We start from the raw sequence: 22,116 nt of genomic DNA, 5'->3' as shown, positions 1-22,116 counted from the left end.
AATGTTAGTGTTGCACTCGTCTTTTGTTCTTTCAACCTTTTTATCTTTTGTAAAGCACTTCCTGTTCATCCTGTTTAAAATGCACAAAAACATATTGTTTGCGTCGACCTTTAAGCTGATAACATACATGGATGTGTGTGTTTGAAGTGACCACCAAAAGGTCACGTTGGGAGCATAAGAAAAATAAATAAATCAGGCACTTAAACATTTTCACATCTTCTCTCTATGCCAAATATTTGAAGCAACCACAGAATCACAAAAACCAAACAGCATTTTATTACTTTTAGTAGGTAGAAGAGGTGACAAATTAGCTGTCGTTCGTGGTGCTTTTAAGCTGGTGAAAGGTAACCAGTCCGACTTTTTATTTTACTGAAAGGCTTAACTTATTTAGTATTGATTCATTGAGCTGCCCTGCCACGAAGTGATCATAGTATCAATCTTAATTATAACATTTTGATTTTCAGTTGTCTAAACTTAGAGAGACAAATATTTGTCGATTCCAGCTCAGAAACATGAGGACCTGCTTTTTTTTTTTTTAGATCATTGTTAAGAGTATCTTTGGATTTTGGACGGTTTGTTGGCCAAAACAAGCTAAGTAAGATGTTGGATTCTCAAGACTGCATTTTCAATTTAGCTGACATTTAATATTTGATGATAAATTGAAAATGAAATAATTAGTTGCAGTGTATTAATAAGTGTATTATGATTTTCTAGATAAAAATTATTCAATATTGAAAGATCTTTCAGTTAATTGATTAGTCACTGCAGTAGGGCTGCAACTGACTATTAATTATTGATTATGTATATTGTCCAGCCCTACTTTTAAACATTTACAAAAATGTAAATTTTTAACTAGTAGTAATTGTTGCCATTTTCTCAATTAAATCGATTAATAATTTTGCCTATAAAATGCCAGCAAATAGTAAAATCTGATCATATTTCCAGTCTGAAACCCAAAGATATTTAGATTATATAAAACAGCAGCAAATCCTCAGAGAGGGTGGAACTAGAGATGTTCTACTTTTGCTTCACCACTAGTCGACTAATTGAGTTATTGTTGCAGCTGCAAATTGCAGAACCATACATTATATTGAGCTTAAAGTGACCTTCAAGAAGAATACAGGAACAACAGGTGTAGAAACACTATTTTCACATACTTTTATTTCCACAGTTCTCCTCTAGCATTTTTTTTTTTTACATTATTATTGTTTTGTTTTTTTACATAAGAACAGACTGTTATGCACAGATATTGAAGCAGGGCAAAGGGGGTGAGGGAAAGAGACGAAAACCATACAAAATGGTGTCTACTCAAGCACAACAAAATCTATGTGTATAAAATTGCGTGGGTTGTTCCACTGTGGAGGCACCAACCACTACCTCAATTCTTTTTTTTTTTTTTTAAATAGATTAATAAAAATACAATCTTTTAAATGGACCTTTTAAAGTGGACTGCAAAATTAAAGAAGATCTAGCATGATAACTGGATCAATAATGTAGGACAATGTGGATCGATGGTGCCACGCAGGAAGGGAGAAGTGGCCAGGTTCAGAGGTGAAATTCCCTCCCAAAAAAATAAAGAAAAATACAACAACTAATGTCTCTTTTAAAAATGGCACACAGCAACGAGTGCTGGCTACTTTTCACCATATACTTGTACACTCAACATGATCAACAACGGCACACATTGGGGGAGGAGAAAAAAAAAAATATATGAAAAAACAAAAAGTCTTCCATACGTTCCCATTCGCCTGCCTTCAAAAAAAAAAAAATTGCTCTCCGTGCTGTAGTGCTTCCTTGTTAGACATGTTTTAGTGGAGAGAGAGCAAAGGGAAAGTAAATAGAGATGAAAGTGTGTATCAGTGTGTGTGTGTGTGTGTTTGAAAGGTGAGAGCAGCGTTGTGTGACAGTGGTAGGGATGGCTCCATGCTGAAACATGGCACACGGTCTGTTTTACACCTACAGGTCTAGGTCTGTCTGCAGAACGTCATGTGGAACAGCAGAACTTCCTACAGTCTGCAGCCAAAAACACACCGACCTCGGCGTCCCGCTCCACACCGCCTTACTCGTCTCGGAGCAACTCCCGTTTAGGAAGCTGTGACTCATAAATACTCAATCTACGAATACCTAGCTAGAACATTTTTCACTCTTGCATAACACAGAGACCACATACACACATACAAACCACCTATGTGCATCTCAGTTGATGACTTCACAGTCCACTATGACCACACTTCTCCCTTAGGTGGCGCTTCACCAGACTTCCAGAATTCTCCAGTTTCGAAGCAGCACAGGGAGGTAAACTGGAGGGCGATGTGGGGAAGAGGGGAAAAGGGACAGCCCTCCTGGAGTCACAGAGCTCGGGAATGTCGGTGTGCCTTCTGTTGTTTTTTTGTTTGTTTGTTTTTAAAAAATAGTGTATCGTTTCAAATCACAGATCCATTTATTAACCTGGCTGAGGTGGAGCAGGGCCCCCTTGTACTGAGGAACCAACATGGCCCTATACTTGAATCAGGGAGGCCAGTTTACCAACAGCCGCCCTCCCCACCAGCAGCACTGTGGTCTGCTTGGAGGCCCCTGGCGGTTTTCCTGCCGGCTGGCCTTCCTGCCAGGCGGCGGGTTAAGCGGTTATCTTGGACTTGGAGGATGGAGCCATGCACAGAGTGGCCTGTGGGATATGTGGAGAGAGCCTGGAGCTAGAGGCACCTGGGACCCTGTCATCTGTTGGCTGGAAAGTAGTTAGGGTCCAGATAGTTGTAGCCTGTGCTCTGCGGCAGGCAGTAGTCCCTGTCCAGAAAGGTGTCTGGCTGGTGTACCGGTTCCAAGTGGTGGTTAGGCTTGTGGGTCTCTGTCTTGAACAAGCTAGAAGACGAGCAAGAAAAATAGGGAAAATGTTGTCAGTGAAAGAAAAAACTAATTTGACTTCAACTGGGCAGCGTATTGAAAATCAGACCATGTTTTTCTTTCTATACCCCTTTTAAAAGATCACAGAAAACATTTACAACAACTCAAAATAATTCAATTCAAATAAGTTAACAAACAAGACTTTATAGCAATATCAATATTGTAATCATTAGGGATGTCCATATCTGCCGATCCTCTTTACCGTTTCGTCCACCTCAGCCTGCTAGTGTTGCAGCGCTGCTCCCGTTCACAACAGCCAGACTCTACAGTGCAAGTTGCATATATACGAGTGAAAATTAGCATGTGTGAATGGGAGAAATTATTTGGCCGCACAGAATTATTTGTGACATGAGTTTAGACGCTGAGGCAGACAAATATTTACTAAACTCCAACTCTAAAAACGTTAAAGCTCTTCTCTTTCTGATTAGCAAACGGCAGTGTACAAAACACTCCGGTAGCAGCTTCTAAGTGTATTATTGTTTGTAATTTTAATGAACTCTATGAGTAACTTGATAACTGGCTTAAATTAAATTTGTTTGTTTGTTGAAGTGCGAACCGGTTTCTGTGCTTGTTAAAGTTTGTGGTAAATAATCTGTACTTTGTAGCTCCGCTGTACAATCAAGAGTGGACTGAGCTTTTGTTGTTACAACAACTCCAACAGAGGGACACATCTTCCCGAGTAAAACAATCTAGCCGAAACCAGGACCTTCAGTATTAAGGGTGCCAAATCTGCCAGACACATATTTAATCAACATTTAGGAAAATATAAGTATCACATGGGACTCTGTATTGGCAGATATCCAATATTTCAGGACTCGCCTCAGGATCTGGGCCCCAACAACTTGATCTGGACATCCCTGGTGATATTTACATTTCTGGAAAATCTATTAGAATTTTTTATTATGGATCAAATAAGACAGGAATGACTGTTTTTGTCTAGTCAGGTAATAGTCCAGTTAATACCTGACGAAGACACATCAATCATCACATAAAAATCCCGTACTGCCAAAAAGCAGTCATCCCCTTTCATTTACAACATTGCCCATAGATATTAAAAAGGGATAGTTACCACAGTCTAAAACTATGAAGAAAAAAATGAAATCGGTTATGGTAGACAAATTAACATTGTTTTAAGGTATATTTCATTACTTTATCTGACCCCACTACCAGGTCTGCATGTGGTAATTTCATTCTCATGACAGGAGGTGGAGGATCTCACCAGTCGGAGCAGTTGGAGCAGAAATCTACCGAGTTGTCCTGCGGACAGTCCTGACAGTGCCACCGCACTCCCTGGATGGGCTCCATGCCGCAGACGTCACACTGCACAAAACAAACACACATCCAACACCTTCAGAACTGGATAAAAACAATAAATGCTGGGGGGAAATTATTAATAATGGCCAGCAAACACTGATTTCTTTAGGCAATAGCAATTTAATGTCTTGAATGTCAAGTTGTGTTTTCTCACAATACATCACAAATAAGGTAGTATTTCGGATAAGGAAATACTTCAGTAACACTATAAAGAATCGTACTAATAATGTAAAATGTCAATCAAGATGCAACTGCTGTACTCTGTTGCCATTTTCAAGCTTGAAGATGTCACAAATATAAAAAACAACAACAATATATTGTTTTATTTTCACGCTGTAGCCAGAACCAACATTTTCTACTTTTTCTATTTTTGTTATGGGATATACAGCATAGTCCATCAACATCACACTCAAAAATGGAGCAATTATAAGGTGGATGCGGTCCTTTTTGAAAACACACTTATTACAGGTTTTTGAACAGTGCAAACATGCTACATATTCAAAACACTGCTAGAATTGGTGTATAGTTTGCAACTGGGACACAAACTTTGTCCCTGCTGAATTACAGTACAGTCCCTCTGACTAAGGATGCAATTTAATTAACCCTCATACAGTGAGGACACAGTTATATGTAGTTTTATGCGTGAAGTTTGTTGTATGTATAATGTAATGTAGTGTGTTGCACAGTGTGCAAAGACTTCACCTTGTAGCCTACGTGCCGCATCCCAGCCCGGTCCTCCTGGATCTCCTGGATCGTCTGTTTTTTCAGTCGCTTCAGCTCTAAGAGCTCTTTGTACTCTGGCAAATTTCTCAACTCCACAGGTATAGCCTCCTCATCCTGAGTGTGAGGGCAGGAAAGCCAAACACACGCAAACGTGCACACACAGAAAGAAAGAGAGCGAGATGATGACTGATAGGCATCAGGACAAAACACCTCTACATGACACCAGGGATCCAATGCTGCCACTATTGATCAATCTAATGTTAGCTGAAAGAGAACAACGTATCCATAAAACATTAGTCTAGTTTTTTTTTTTTGGGGGGTTAAGCAAAAGACTGTCTTATGGCTGAAAATACCTAAGTGCAAACTGCTGTCTCCATCACAATAACACATCTGCTAGCCTCCCCTTCTTAGGCAGTGGGGGAAAAAAATAATTCAGAAATGAAAAAAGTGGTAAATTGAAACATTTTATTTTTGCACTTCCAGGTCTTAACAGGAAATGGCTTTATGAGAATCCTGCCAAGCTGCTAATCCATTCGCCCTCAGCAGACTTTCATTCCTTGCTGAAAACTTTGCAGTAAAGGACAACCTGATGAAGTAGGAAATTATTTTGGCCCATGCTGGCAGCACCTTTGTGACTTTACTTTATACCAGCGGTGTCAGAGGTTTTGTTAATGCGCCGGTGGAGCCGGCAGCCTGTGTTCTCAGTAGGACGCAGCAACCCGGTTTTACTTAAAGGTTACTGCCATCAAAGGGAGAGGAAGAAAATGTCAGCGCTTGGGTAACGGCGAGCGCCAGGAGTTGTGCAAATCAAATGGAAAGAGAGGTGAGGCTGGGCGGGGACCTGCTCTGATTTACCCGTTTTCAACAGTACTTGCTGCCCTGACTGTAGTGAAAAGAAAAAAAAAAAAAAAAAGTACAGATCAAGGGCCAAATGCCAAAGAGGGACAGTCTGTCATATGAAAGCAGATGTAAGTGATAGGTAGGAGCAGATGCTTACTTTGCCTCGTCTCAAATTGATTTAAATAGACTAATCAAATATAAAACAAGCTCATAACATGCAGCTTTTACCTGTCTTCATCTCATTGCCTACGTGTGGAGGAGAGGGTAAGACTGAAAGTTGAGACAGAAAAGGGAATGCCAGCTAGTGATAGGCTGAATTAAGTCTGCTCTGTGACACAAAAAAAGTCAGTGGAATAGTATCACTTCCTAGAAAATCTCCCAGGACAAATAAATGGGAGTTGTATGTGTGAAAAAAAGAAATATACAAAGAAATAAAGAAAAAGTATTGTGGCTCCCAGTTGTTAGTGTTCTGTGATGTGACAGAGGACTGACCGAGTCATCAGCAGATGGGTCTTGCACGCTGCTGTAATACGCCGAGCGCTCATCATCTTCATCCATGTAGACCGGAGGCTCATAGGAGGTCAGGAAAGTAGACGGCCGGTACAGGTGCTTGTTGAGGTGGTGCTGCCTCTTACTGGTTGCCTGGGGAACAACGGGTACAGTTACAACAGGTCCCCCTTCAATATGTACAATAACATTATGTCATTTCTTAGAAGTCAATACAATAGCAACAACAAATAGTTAAAATGATAACATTTTTGCAGAAGTTAAAAATAGGGCTGGGCAATAAAAATCAATATATGAAAAAGTACACTTTTCAATATTGAATATTTTAAGCCCAACAAATATATTGGCTTAGCCGATATCATCAACTGTTTTTACCTCATAATGGCTTTATTGGTTATCAGCATATGTAAACTGATAGGTGACTAGACACTGGAGTAAAGACAACTTTAATTTTCTAGGTACATATCTTGGTCACAATTTATATCCAGTAATGATCGAGCTTTACACAATATCATCATGGTTTCATTCCTTTTAAAGTCAAAACACAACAATATTGACTTAATTGCTCAGCCCTTGCTTAAGGACTCTTAACATTAATGAAGAAAAACATTTGTTTAAATGACATTAGTAACGCAGTATGGTTAAGGGGTTTGGTAAAGAGTTACCTTTTTATTGTACATGCACAGGTTGGGTGTTCTTCCAGGCACAGGGATACCAGCTTTTGTCAGTTTGATGAAGTACTTCTGAACCCTACTGGCAACCTGGAATGTTTTTACAGGAAAATGGCTGTGTTAATGATGTTCAACTGAGGAACAGCTGCTTGAAGTAATTGAGGTCATGCAAATATATAATCCAGGTACTTGCGGGGGCCTTTTAGTACTACAAACAAACAGTCTGTTTCCATAGTAAAGGCACACCGATTTATCAATATCAGGACATACTACAGTAATAAAACACAAGTAGACATCAGTACCACTGGTTCAAAGACTTCTGAAAATATGTTGTTTAGCTGGCAACATACAGTTTTAGCCAAGTCAGGGTTAGTCAGATGTAGGTCATCTTGAAGTCTGTTGCTTTTTTGAGGTGAACTCTTTCTGCAAGGTTTACCAGCAAACTCTGGTTTTAGTATCACTTACACAAGCGCAAACAAGACAAATATTCTGAACTGAACAGGTAATAAGTGTGGATCAAACAAGCTAGGGCTGTACCAAATAGCGTTTTTTGAGCTTCGATGCTTTTCAACAGCGAATTTTCAAAGCTTAGGTGGCAACGGCGGCAGCGGATGAAACCAACATTTCCGACCGCACCTGAAGGCAACTTAATTTAACAAAAAAACACAAAGAAAAGAGACGAAGCGAGAAACAAGCGACTGTTTTGTTGTTGCAAGAAACAGTCACCTGTTGTTACACAAACTCCTGGGCAGTTCAGTGCTTGAGTTTCGTTTTTTTACCTTCTACCTTTTTGTAGCAGCGATAGAGGCAGTGATGCTCCCTGAACTGTAACGTTACGGGACTGGCACGCTACAAACAGACTGCTTGCTTGTAGCAGGCATTTAGCTAGCAGTTTAATCCCTACAAAAAAAAAGAAAAAAAATTTGAATCCCAAAATTTTGAATCGAATACCTATCCACTGAACAAATATTCGGATCCAGCTCTAAAAAAAAAAAAAAAATATTTTTTCAGTTAATCCAAGCTCTCTTTGTCACCTGTTTCGCTGTTCGATTGCCGAGTTCATCAGCAATCTTCTGCCATCTTCTGGACTCGACTTCCTCCGGAGGGAACTTAACAAGAAGCTGTTCCAGTTTTTTCTATTAAAAAGAGACAAAACAACAGTGAAAAACATGTAAGGATTACAAATTACTTTACTGCATATATGATGATACGCAGCATCAGTACATTGCTGTTTAATGTATCCAATATGATTTTTTCAGAAACCAGATATACACCATTCAAAAACAGCTTATGAAATAGTTGGGTAGCTTAAAATTATTACACATTTGGGTAGCTTCTAAAAATGTCACAAATTGATAATTGTTTTCCAAACTATAACCCTTTGTATTTCAGATATTTAATAATAAATTAACTAGGGCTGTCAGCATTAACACGTTAATCGCGATGCGATTAAGGGCCGAGCATAACGCGTACATTTTTTGGTTTGTTTTTTTAATCGCATGCCGCCATTTATTAATTTATTTTCACTTCACTGGGCTTCGCGTCGTGCCTAACAGGCTACTATTTTGACCCTTTGTCATACTTCCTCGTAACACATCCTGCTGCTGCAGGCAGACATGTGTTTATCAAATTTGACTAAATAAACACACAAAACGTATTGATCCATAAGATTTCTAAATGGAGAAACATGCACAAAATATTTCTTAACACTCCATACGTTTTAGTTTTTGAGATATACTCGTTTTTAAGAGCATAATGTAAAGGCGTTTTGATAGCTTCATCTACAATAGAGATGGTCCGCCTGCAGTTTTGCACCGGACGTCACATAACGTGAGGACGTCATCACGAGCGCACAGAGTGATGACGGGAAAGACTGAAGCCTTAGGTTTCTGCTGGAAAAAGAATAAATGCTCTATCTGTAATGGTTTTTATTTAACATTGTTTATACACGATCATGTTAACAACAATCTGCCGTGTCCATTACAGGGAAATACTCTGTCGCCACCGCTAGTTATCAGCCTGCTTTGGACTGGACGTCACATAACGGGATGACATCATTGCGAGTGTGCAACGTAATGGTGCAAAAGACAGAAGCCTTAGCTTTCTGCTGCTGCAAAAAAGGAATGCTCTAGCTGTTGTGGTTTTTCATTTACAGTGTTTTATACAGGAGGTCTGTTCTCTAAGGGTTAAGATTCCTTTTTTTAAACTCAAAGTGAAATGGTGTTGTGTAAATAAAATTAGATCTGCACATTTTTTCTATAATAGTTTAATCAAAGTTCCTGCACACACTAAAATGTCTTACACACTTGCTACCTACCTGTTCCTCCACAGTCCACAGCTGGTTAAATGTGTCAGACTTGTTTGGGTGACAAATCCTCCCCCTGATCATCTGTCAAGAAAACACGAGTAACAGACATGTTAAAATATACAAAAATAATAGCACTCCACCATTTAAAAGAGATCTGTGCATATGAACTGCCTAGTACACCGAATCCCCCAGCTTGACAGACAAAGCCCGGCTGTCAGATGAGACTCGAGATGTCATTGGGAAGACACAGAAAAACAGTAACACTTTTGAGTGACAAACAAAATCCTGTTCGAGTGTAACCCAGGAGAATGCAAATGTCTTTGCACAATATAAACAGGGAGAGCAACAGAAATAATCAAGTTGTGTGCTCAGTGCTAAACGCTTGGCACCATCTAATCCCAACAATCAATCAAAGGTGAAACCTTAGTGCCCATACAATGTGGGAAAAGACACGCACACATAAGATGTAATCAGAGGTGTGGGAGAGACGGGCTTTCCATAGATACCATCTATTGTGCGCACTTGCGCTGCATGCTAAACTCTGCCGAGGAGTAAGGATGGAGTAGATGAGGTCGGAGGAGGCCTATGCACGTAAATTGGCAATAACCTGATGATTCGTTAGGAACGGATATAGCTGCATCTGCACTAATAACATTTTCAGAGACAATCATAGCAGCAGTGCGCGCGCGCGCGTGTGTGTGTGCGTGTGTGTGTGTGTGTGTCTTTATTTTGGTGAGAGCCATACCTGTGTTTGGCTGCCATTCTCTGGAGCGTCACTAGTGGGCAGAGAGGAGTACATGGTGGAGGATTCACCTTCCTTCTTGGGCTCCACAGGACTTTTTGGTCGAGCAGGCAAACCTGAAGAAAGGAAATGAGCAGAATTAGTCAATTTTAATGGCAGAAGAATCTCCATGTGTTTATTTGGTTTAAAAAATATATAAAAAATACACCAAGATAAAGAAAATGTGTATGTGCCTTGGTCGAAGATCAGCTTTAGCTGCCTGGTTTTGCGTTTCTTGTCACAGAACTCTCTCTCAAAGTCACCGAGGCCTGAGGTGTACTGCTCCCATCCAACGTCAGGGAGCTGGACCACTCGCTGAGGACACGGCAAGCCCAAATTAACCTGAGGGTTACAAAAATCAGGGGTTACAACACATTAACAAATTAACTCATAGCTTCTATAAAACATACTGCAACAAAAGTACATATGTGATAGATAACATGAGAAACAAAATTGCCTTACGTAATTCAATTTATCACATATTACTGTCATTTTTCAAGAATTTTACAAACAGCTCCTTCAGCAGGGGATTTCTAGTTATTCCTAGGTCTACATTCAAGAGACAGGATGGCTGTGGAGGGACTCCATCTTCATACTGAGCTTTAGTAATCACCACATGATTTCACATCCTTAATTTCTTAAAGATAATTACAAAAAAATAGTATTCTCTGCACAAATATTAACATATGCTCATGAGTAAACCGTGACATTTTTAAGCTTTAATACCTGCAGCAGGTGTTCTGATTGTATTTAGCATTTACCTGACTGCACAAACGTATGAATTAATTAACCTTGATATTTTATTGAGTAAGCAGTCAAAATGATCTCAAGTAGAAAAAAGGTGGGGAGTGTGCACATCCTGGCCCAGTTGGGCACACCCGAATCGGAGTCATACAGTGGACAAGGAGAAGTAGTCTGAACGCAGAATTTTACAAGCACCCAAATATTTATTCAAGCAACGTTTCAACCAGTAAGGTACTCCTCAGGCAAAAACCCAAGAAACAAGATCTTGCGTGCCATGTCTCAGAGAGGAATTGATGCACAGTGAATGACTACATATCCATTTAGAACATTTTGTACAACTCATGCTCATTCGTTGTTTGATGTACACATTAAAACATACACTGACTGGCCCCTTTACACCTGCACAATCTAATGCAGTCCAATACAACAGCACTGCCATAAAATCTATCTTTACAGAGGCATCATAAAAGTAGACTTTATGTAGGAACAGTTGTATTGGATTAAATTACTGTACAGGTTTACCTAATAAAGTGGACACTAAGTGTAGTTCAAACAGTACAATATAACTGCTTTTATACATATATGCTTTTAAATTTATCAAAGACAGACGTTTGTATGTTTGTTACCCGTTTCTGCAGCTGCTCCACAAAGCTGATGGGATCGCCGAGTGCCTCCCTCTGGTGACACGCCAACGTCTCCAGGTCTAGGATGGCCTGTGTGCGCTGGGCCTCGAGAACACCGATGGTCTGCAGAAGCCTCTGATAACTGACATGGAGGGAACCGAGGTTAGACAGGGAGGGACTGCTTACAACCTGACACTTGCAATGCATCCAACGTTTAGACCCCAGACCATAAATAATTCAACCATTAGGCTGAGAACCTAAATACTTGCAGAAGACATGAACCATTTTCCAATCCTTTCAACTTCATTTACAAATAACACATTTACAAGAGTATTAGGTTTGCTCAAAATTATGCATCTCAAACCAGCTGCTTGGCCAAAAAAACAACAGCTTTAGAGTTACTTTTCTGACTAGTGTAGTCAATCAAGAACAGCAGAGGGTAAATTAAATGTTCAAACAGTAAGAGAAAATGCACTTAAACCACTTTCCTTATTTGCAACTGTGCACATTACTCAGATTTCGCAGAAATATCAAAACCTTTGCATGACAAACACTTGGGTTCCGCAGTGCTTGAGGAGCCTTCCACGCTATACAAGTCTGACCTTTCCACTCACACCCTCTGGGACAACAGAAGAGCTGCAAACTGAGCTGTCAATGACTAAGTGTGGTACTACTGACTCAGAGGCCCTACAGTGCGAGCAGAGCAGGAGAACTCAACGGGAATGTGACAGCATCCTACGTGGCTATAACCTAATGCGAGTGCTCAGTGAAGCAGAGTGTATCAATCTCCCCTAACAGGACAAGAATGAAAATCAATGCAGAGGACACAATTTATTCATCAGCTGCCAGTGGTTTGAAAATCCTACAAGCAGAACATTCATAGAAGTCAACTGTGTCTTTAACCTCATACCCTTCATTAGTTACACGCACCATGCTTTTAGACAATGTGGAGCTCTGTTGACCTTGTACGGCACAAGCAAGTGCTGTGCTTCAAAGCAAACTGTAAATCTGTCTCTGCAGCAGTGGCACCAAAACATACTACTGCACATTTCCTGTGATTCTGATTGAAATGTAAGGGCGTTGCAAAAGAAAGCAGCAAGCATGCGGCCTTCCTCAGATGAGCAGATGATCTGTGCATTAATCGGTTTAAGGGAAATGAGGAGGAATTGGCTCTGCTTCACAGCTCTCGGGACTCCTGCCAGGTGTCCAGGGACAAACATGGTGTACCATTGCCACCTACTGGGCCTGAGGTCCACTGACAAACCAAGACAATGGTGTTGCTATGTTAATGCCTGATAATCAAGGATTGGAGTTTGCGTTTTGAATTATTTACATAATAAAAAGGTAGAGGCAACCGTGTCAAAATAGACAAAGCTTTAAAAAACAAAAACAAGATGTTCTTCATACACATCAATTATGTCTGTGTCAATTCTCCATATTCAGCAACCGTAAAATGCCTAGTCATGCTTCCCTAAAAATTACTCCTCACTGCCATTGATCTGAGCGTTCAAAAATACTCCTTACTCAGCACAACCTAAAACTTGGCATGTAACAGAAACTTGATCGAATACCTGGCAATACGAGAGCAGTGAAATCTTACTCTAAAGCCATTCTCTGAACTCGAAATATTCACCTATACTATGTCAAAGCCAAAGGGACCTCAGCCGATGATGTGTCTAAGCCCCTTCAGCCCTCTGCCCCTCCTCCTATGAAGATGCATCATGAATCAGCTGACCTTCCATGGTGCAGTTAGCATAGCCTGACTGAGCGCAGCATGGGACATGTCCACCAACATAAACATCCTGTCTTGTTTGACAAGTGACAACACAACTAGGAACAAAGCCCAACGATGAAATGTCCTTTTTCTCTAAAAACAACTCATCTTACTGAAACAAAGAGAGAATGGAGGCAATCAACAGAGTAATTTTAACATCCAACCTCAGTGGGCTTTGGAAAGATGAGAATTGGCAGCTAATTCACACAATCACAGAACCAGATTGAAGGTGGAAATTAGATGCTAAAACTTGTAAATCTGAACAATAAGACAGGAGCTATAGTTAGATGCTGCTCACCCACATTCCCATAATAACTGAGAAAAGACTCCAGCCAGGATACACTTGTGATGTTTCCTTTCATTTTTTTTTTTTTTAAGTAAGGGATGAGAGTGTCTGCTAACCAAAACAGCTAGCCTTAGCAGACACTCCCACCCCTTACTTCCAGAAATGCTGTCAACAAATGAGTGATCAATGAATGATAAATCTGAGGCACTGTGTTGCAATTAACAAGGCAAGAAAAACATTCTGCCACTCAAATTTTGATTCTTTTTTTTTTATAAAATAAGAACGTTAAAAGTTTCACCTCTTAAGGCCTAAAACAGTTATTTAAATTAAACGAAAGGAGAAAAAAAAAAGCTCAAAACGTATTCAACCTTTGAGGACGGGTCACAACACACAACTACTGATCTAGCGCAAATAATAAACACAACCATAGTCAATAATGATTTGGACACAATAAGAAATTATTCTAGGTATTTAAGATAAGACTAAACCGAAAAATCCTCAAGGTTATATGTTTAGCACTTTCAAAACAGAATATTCTTAGCACATACAAATTCTCATAAACTCAAATGCGTTTCTGGTTCATTAAAAACCAAAGAGCCGAAGTAACACAATGACCACAGAATACAATGATTAACATGTGTGAGAGCTACATCAACAAAAGAGGAGGAAAATCCCAGGGGAGCTCCCACATACTCTTTGTTGTGTTTAAGAGCCAGGTGGTCCGACTCAAAGTAATACACGTCTGGCTCCTCCTCTTCGTCCTCCTCCTCCTCCTCTGCAGCCTGGCTTTGTGTCAGCTCCTTGCTTCGCTCAGCCTCTTTGGCCTCCACAGCCACACTGTCCTCACCACCTGCCCTGTCTTCAGGATCCACAGAGACCGGCTCCTCACTGGAGGGGCCAACACAATCTGAGGGAGCAGGTTCCTCCAACGCAGGGCAGTCCTCCTCCAACCCAACCACCACCTCCCCCTCGTCCCTCAAGGGACCATTGTCTCTGGGAGGAGAGTTGAGCTTGGAGGAGGGGGCCTTGCCACCAGTGGCAGCCCTCCTGGGTGAAGTCCGCAGGGTGTATCTGTGTTCATAGAGCTCTGTGAAAGAGGGGGGCGTGCTGGATATTGAGGGGTTGCACCCTAGCTCTGTGGGGGAGGGGGTTGTTGCTAGTGGGGGTGTAGTTTCTCCTGAGTTGCTGTTGTTGTTGTTGATTGGACTACTGTTCATGTTGGTGATTGTGGAGGAGGTGGAGGCAGCAGCTTCATGCAATGGGGTCAGCGCCCGGCCATTGGTGTCGTTCTCAATCTCCGTCACCTGCTCCTCGTGGACCAGACACAACGGGTCGCCCACCACGTCCACCTCCACCTCCTCCACCTCCTGCTCCTGCGCCACTATCAACTCAGGGACAGGATCCTCTGGAACAGCCTCAAATGTCAGTTCAGATGAGGCTGGCGATTGCCCTGAGCCAGAGACCTCCATCTGCACAGGGACAGAGTTTCTACAAGGCACAGAGGGGTCAGGGGATGAGGGAGCCCCCGTCTGACTACCGTTGAGCAGTGTCGGACAGTTGGTGGCAGAGGTGGGGTTTGCACTAGTCTCGTCAGTGAGCGTGCTAGGTTCCTCTGCTTTAATGTCTCTGAGTCCATTTGAGGTTTTGTGAGCATTTGGGGGCTGAGCCGCCCCGTCACACTCTGCATGACCATCCTCTGCCTTACCCCCGGTCAGCTCACCTTCTTCTTTACTGTGTACAGGTGAGGCAGGAGCTGTGTTAGCACAGTTTTGGCTGGGAAATTCTTCACAACTGTTGTCCTTGCTAGGCTCTGGGACAGAGACTAGACTTTCAGATTTCAGAGGCTCAGGGTCCTCCTCGTGACCCTGAGACTCTCCAGAGCGGGAGCCCCGTCTGGCCCTTTTGATTTGAGGACAGACATCCCGCGTCCCCTTCCCTCTATCACAGTTCTCTGACTTCTCAGAATTTATGTCTTTTTCTAAACAGGACACACCCCGCTTTCTGGAGCTGGTCCATTGTTCTGCCTCAGCTGGAGAAGCATTTGAGTCAGTTACTTTTCCCTGCAACAAGGCCTGCTGCTGCCCATCCTGCTGAGCATCCTGCTTTGGATCATGCTTTGTGTCCTGTTTGGTCTCCTGCTTCGACTCCTTGCCGTCCTGCTTCGACTCCTGCTTGCCCTCTTGCTTAGATTCCTGCTTGGCGTCCTGTTTCGACTCCTGCTTCTTCTTGGGCGAGCGGGCCCTTGGTAGCGGAGGCACAGAGTTCTCCTCTGGCTGGGCGATGCTGCGGTTCCTGAGGGTTCGGCCACAAAAGTTCTCATCCAATCCATTGAGCCCCACTGACGACCTTGTGACGCGTGAGGAACGGGACGCGGCCATACTACGGCGGGTGCCTACAGTCTCCTCATCCTGATGCGCTCTCCTCTGCAGCAGAATGCGGGCACCTGCAAACCACACACAGACAGATACATGCACTTCATTAAGTCAAAATTAATCACTGCAAACCTTTACAGCTCAATTGTTACATCATAGCACTACCTTTGCAACGTCTATACGTTTGATGCATGAACGGTAACCTGGGGGTGTTTCAAACTAAAGCATTCACCAAAAGGCCTTTGTTAAATACTGCTCTGGTCATATCTCAGCTCACACCAGACGGGCATTGATTTCTCCTGTCATTGTAGCTAAGCAACACCTTCTGTCCACAGGCAAAACTAGATGTCTTATCACTGGTCAGTACAAGGGAAATACATTAAAAAGGTTGAAGATCTTTAACTGGCAGAGGACAAAACAGGAAACAATCTAACCTAAATGACCAATCACAGTCTCTTTCAACACTTCACAAATGTTACAGCTTTAAGACTTATCTGTATGTGCCTGGTAACTCCAGAGATTAAAGTGACAACAGCGTAGCAAGCATTTTAAGTAATGAAAAGCCCCTAAAGCTGCCAAGCAAATGAAATGGGTGAACTGCATTCGCATTAAAACCAAAAATCAAATGTGTGTGTGTGTGTATTTATTTCCTCCCTGCAGAGATTACTGCCTATTCCGTCACACAAAGAATACATAGGGTTTACTGGTTGACTGATTTCTGACACAGAAGATACACTGTAATTCTTACACCCAATTCAGCAGAGATAACACCGCAGACATAGGTTTGTCATCACACTGTAGGCTGTTTATCTCTTTATAACAGGTGTGCCAGAGGACCAACAGGCTGCAATCCTTCCACAACTTATCAGAACGTACAAAAATGTAAATGCTTCCACAACAACAATGCCACACAAGGCTTACAGGCTTAGAGTGTGGACAACTATGGGAAGTTAATTGTCATGTCCTAAACCTCCGTCTGACACAATTTAAGGCACAACAAAGCATTCCCAAACTCGCTCTGTGTCTAAGGTATCTTGCAGATGAAGTACATGACCGTGCATTTGAACAAAAATCCTGCCTTACAGTGTGAAATGGAAAATGAACACAAGCCAAAACCAGACACTAATAAGTAGTCAGTCTTGGATATATTATATTTCACAGATAGCCTTCGTGCAATCACAATTAAAATGTAATATAGGTCAGACAATTCATCATAAGTTCAGTATCACTATAATTTTACTCATGGAAACACCTTTACTTTACTTACATTTATCTCACTTGCATTAAGGTTGTTACTGAGGAAAACATAACTTGATTAACAGAGCTGTCATCAACATATACAGTAAACCTATTCCGGGTTCTCTCAGTATTTTGATTCTGGCGCAGATACATTGGGGAAACGTATGACGAGCTGCATGTCCCCTGCCCTTTGCCATAATGTGCAATGTAACGCATGCACTATGCCTTATGTGCGCGCACTCACATATCAAAAAATGCATTGACGATGGCGACACCAAGTCCTTCCGGAGTTGTGCCTTTTGTCATTAGTTTTGCTTTCAATAACTTCGTAAACAGTGGCAGTAAGCGAACAGCTACCTGCAAGGTGTGTGGCACCAAGATAAATGATGCCGGGTCAACAACGTCGGACTTCATCAGGCATCTCAAAATGCAACCAGATAGGTCAGTCTCTTGCTAATGTGAAAGAGACGTTAAATTTAGCATATATCGTCACAGGTAACAAGCTAACCATCGCAAAGTGTTGTGCTAATGCTGGGAACAGGCAAATTGTATTTTTATAGTTAGTAGTTGCTGAGGCTAAGACATCCATGGCGCACAGGAGGCAGGACGCACTGATCCATCTCCCCAAGAACAAACGCTTTGTCAGGTGGGCAAACTCATGATGCGCAATTGATCCCATGGATGATTTTTAGGCTATTAAGTGAACAAGGTGTACCCGATCCACCAAACACTGGGCCATCTTGACTGTCTTAATTCTGCACATATTTTGGTTAATGTAGTCCTATTTACTATTTCATCCAATGAATGGCGCAGCGGATCCGTGCGCACTGTCACCTGCCGCGGAGACGCTGGCCTCACTAACCTCTCCTCCTCTGAGTTGGTTCTCCCTCACGCTGGACTCAGTGAGTTCAAACTGCTTATTGTGCATAATTTGGACCGACACCGAGATGCATGTTGTTCTGTAACTAGTGTGGCGCTGCCACTATTCTCTTGATTTCCACTTCGACATTAGACATCTTTTTGAGGGAAAGAGACGTTACATTTAGTATATATCGTCACAGGTAACAAGCTAACCATCGCAAAGTGTTGTATCTTTATAGTTGTATCCATATGATGTGACAGACACATCCCTCTAGCCCCAGGGCTAGAGGGATGTGTTAAGTAGACCCCATGAAGTTATACTACAGATTAACAGATTTTGATACTGTAATGTATGGATGGTAGCTACAGGACATGCTTTGAATTCATAAGATTTAACAATACAGTGTTAGGGACAGAGATCAGATGGCCAGAGACTTGACTTGGACTCGTTGAAAAAGACTTGAGAGCTCCTTGTTGCCTTTCCTGGGACAATTCCTTTTTTTTCCTGCACTGTGCTAGCACAGCAACATCAAAGCCAGAGGCTACCCTGGCTGCAAAATACATTTTGATAATATTCCTTGAGGGAGCTAACATAATAGTCACCTGGAACAAGCACTACCACATGCACATATTACTCACACTTCACTAAAGACTCCAGCTGAGAAAGCTAATGTGATTTGTCCATGCATAAAATAAGGGAGAGAAAAAGAAAAGAGAAAGAGGGAGCAGGTTTTTCAGACTGAGCACTCACTCTTCAACTCAAATCAACAAACCAAATTAAGCCTGCTCATCTAACCTGCTCTAAAAAACTAATGACTACTTCATAATGATTAGGGTTAGTTTAGCTGAATAACTTTACGAAACATTTGCTCACACGTCCTTTTCCCAATAATTAACACATTGTTGGCACAGCTGGCAAAGCCTCAATTAATAATTAATGTCTAATGCAGCCTGCAGGTGCCTGTTGGAATATCAGACCAAGTTTTGTGCCAATGAAAGAATATAAAGCAAGTTGTGATCATTTTGAAAAGCTGACTATCCTATCTCAGCATAGCCTAAATGAATATAAAACACGTCCAAAAGAGGTGTAATGTCAGGAATGTCGTAAAATAAAGAGAGCACAAGTAGTTAGACAGTGTGGTAGCTCTCTTATTTTCCAGTCCTCACTGTTACCATGTAAACACACAAGAATTTTGTTTTTGAGAACCAATCATTAACAAAATTTAAAAAACAGGGGTCTCCTTGGCTGTGGTGTGTAGTAAAGCCTCAAACCATAACTCCCAGCATAGTATATACACTGAACAATAAAATAGATATTATTTAGGCCAGGTGTTCCAAATCTGGAAATGATTATTGTGAGGGGTTAAAATCATATTAAAAAGGAAAGAAGAAAAATTTGTTTCACTAAATTATGTTGATTATTTCTGACTTTTCTTCAGTTTTTGTTTTTTACTCATGAAATATTGTATACTTTCAACTAGGGCTCGGCGATATGGAGAAAATCAAATATCACAATATCTTTGACCAAATACCTCGAGATCGATACCCCAACGATATTGTAGTGTTGACTATTGGTGCTTTCGCAAAATATTTACACAATAAGATTTTTGATAAATAATCATCAGTAATGTGGATATAATGAATGAGTGACTAAGGCAAATAATAGAACAGTTACAACAGTCTGGTAAGTTCAGAAAATGACATAACTTTACTGTAATGCAGCCTTTAAAACCAGGAAAAGACAACACTTATGCCATATTACGATATCCAAAATCTAAGACAATGTCTATTCTCATATCACGATATAGATATAATATCAATATATTGCCCAGCTCTACTTTCAACTCGTGGCGACCCTAAAGAGTGCTTCAAAAGGAGAGAAAAAATCTGATACAGATGAAGCACTCTTTGAACATCTATAACACACATCAACAATAAGGCCATAATGTCTAATGAGGGGTCGCAAGTAGACATTGCTTTGTTATATGGGGGTCAAAAGCCCTAAAGTTTGGGAACTGCTTCGACCACAGACCAGCATTTGATTCGTGCGCTCTCTCTCTCTCTCTCTCTCTCTACTGTTGGTGGGTATATGACAGTGATAGTGCACAGATACCAATACAAAGAGAAATGTCATTTTTTGTGTCTTATATAAACACTGATAACTTATTTTGAATAAAATACAAGCAAGCTTAAAACTACCCCTGCTTTTCCAAGGAACATCTCAGCACACCAGGTCCCAGTAAACCCAACAGGTAATAATTTATAATTTTGCAGTAGAAAGGTTTGAGCAAGTTAATTAGTCTTAACACAATATACTGTCATGTATAGCCTCTGATCCTGAAAAGGCTGGAAAATAACTAATGCTCACAGACAGCAATTTAACCATACATGTTGAACATGTCAAAGCCTTAATATGTTATTAGTCAGTGCAGCTACTTAAACAGGACACATGTGTGATTGTAATTCTCAATCAAACCACTTCCTGTTCTTCACTAAAGCGCGTGTTTGGTTGTGAAGTTATGTTAACACGTGCTGATTACATAACTATTATCATGACAGACCAGGACTTACACATGGGTCTTTTGACATTATAAACATTAGTTTCATCGAGTGCTGTAAACTCCAGCTATAGCTACATAAACACACACCTTGCTAGCTACATGTGAATGCTATTGTTGGCAAACCAGCTAAGATAGCTAAACCCTGAGTTTAGAGTGAGACATTTGTTTTATGATAAACAAACAAACAAGCTTTGTGCTTATTTACCGTCGAGTTGGACAGTTCATCTCTGTTGCTGACCAACACTTCCACAAGGCCTACTGGCAACAGAAAATCCACGAAGTGGTGTTGGTATAGCTACATACCGAGGAGAATCGCTCAAATTCTAACATCCCAGCTCACGAGCTGCCGCGACAAAGTTGGATGCAGTTAAACTAAGGTTAGAGACTAGACTAGACAACGTTTCAGCTGCACATGCCACCAGTTAAGTTAACAATATTCTGCAGCAGGTGGACTTTAAAGTTCAGGATTAAAACTACAACCACACGTTTAGGACAAAACAACAAACCAGTTGGTCCATGAAGCTGGCGAGCAAGCTACATGTTAGCATGGACCAACTTCCAAGCGAACGTTACTTGACCTAGCTTGCTGTTTAACAAACTAAGTTACCGTTAGCTCTCGGGGCTCACGTTAAATATAAAACATTAACACGTAAGACACCAAACTGCAGACTGTTGCGCCCGTTAAATTCATACATTATCTTACACGCTTCCTATGACACCCAACGAACAAGTACGCTACTCCAATCTAAAAGCCAATTTTATTTCTCTTTTTTTTTCGTGAACGACTAACGTTAGTTAGCTAGCTAAGTTGGCTAACGTTACCTCCGCTAGTTCTTCTCGGCTAGTTTTCCCTATAAACTGCATCGTGCAGAAAAGAATCGTGGCGCCTCTAGTAGCGTTACTAACATCGGGTACATGCTAGCTAAACTAGCTAGACAACTGTACAGTTACTAAGTCAAACCAATAATACATTAAGGGAATCGCTAATAACGTTGCGTTTCCCCGAGGTTTAGCTACATTTTAAACTGATACGCACAGATAGAAGCAGCATGGTCCGCAACCAAGCGGTATAACAGCAGTCAGTAACCAGTTAGCAGCTATCGCTGCATCCTAGTATTAGCTAGCCAAGCTAGCTGATTGTTCCGAGCATAACTTTGCCGATGTATTTGTGTATTGCCAACAGTGCCGCTCATAGACATTTTTGGTGGGCTAACAAATTCAGTTTTTGTCATTTACTGTACTACAAACAACGCACTGAAGGCACACTTCTAAATAGCGTTTGTAGCTTAAGAATTACACATACCTCACTTCCGTAAATTTGCTGCACGTTCGGCCGCAGCCATGTTTTCAATCCAGTCGACTAGCGTTAGCCGGGGTGTGTGAGCCGACTCAAACGCGCTCGTCAAAATGCAACACTATACTGTACATTTTTGCCCCTGCCAAGAGTGCAATCGGTCACACACTCTTCGGGGTCACCTAGATTTATTTAGGACTTTATTATTGACACTTTAAATGATGGACAATAATCCGCGTAATTTACTTTTCTTTTATAATTTACCTCGTTTCTCATCTACCTACTGTAGCAGAAATTGTGACAAAATCAAGGTGACC

General features: G+C 41.3%; 1 protein-coding gene across 2 annotated transcripts; it reads right to left on the bottom strand.

Moving 5' to 3' along the window:
• Positions 1–1,141: 1,141 nt before the first annotated feature.
• Positions 1,142–22,063, bottom strand: zzz3 (zinc finger, ZZ-type containing 3). 2 transcript variants are annotated; one of them, XM_028593044.1, is made up of 12 exons: positions 21,809–22,063; positions 14,166–15,915; positions 11,416–11,554; positions 10,240–10,387; positions 10,010–10,122; positions 9,274–9,345; positions 7,991–8,092; positions 6,951–7,046; positions 6,271–6,420; positions 4,918–5,052; positions 4,121–4,221; positions 1,142–2,859 (listed from the first exon to the last, which is right to left on the bottom strand). In XM_028593044.1, exons 2-12 carry the CDS (start codon positions 15,848–15,850, stop codon positions 2,715–2,717), a joined length of 2,886 nt encoding a protein of 961 aa, XP_028448845.1. In that variant the 5' UTR covers positions 15,851–15,915; positions 21,809–22,063; the 3' UTR covers positions 1,142–2,714. The 2 variants fall into 2 exon arrangements, with proteins under 2 accessions (XP_028448845.1, XP_028448846.1); XM_028593045.1 differs by lacking the exon at positions 21,809–22,063 and adding an exon at positions 20,711–21,680.
• Between the last annotated feature and the right edge of the window lie 53 nt (positions 22,064–22,116).

The sequence above is a fragment of the Perca flavescens genome, chromosome 12, assembly GCF_004354835.1.
Source record: "Perca flavescens isolate YP-PL-M2 chromosome 12, PFLA_1.0, whole genome shotgun sequence".
NCBI classification, from domain to species: Eukaryota; Metazoa; Chordata; class Actinopteri; order Perciformes; family Percidae; genus Perca; species Perca flavescens.
Note: the sequence above shows the minus strand (reverse complement) of the source record. Positions and strands in the feature narration are given on the sequence as shown.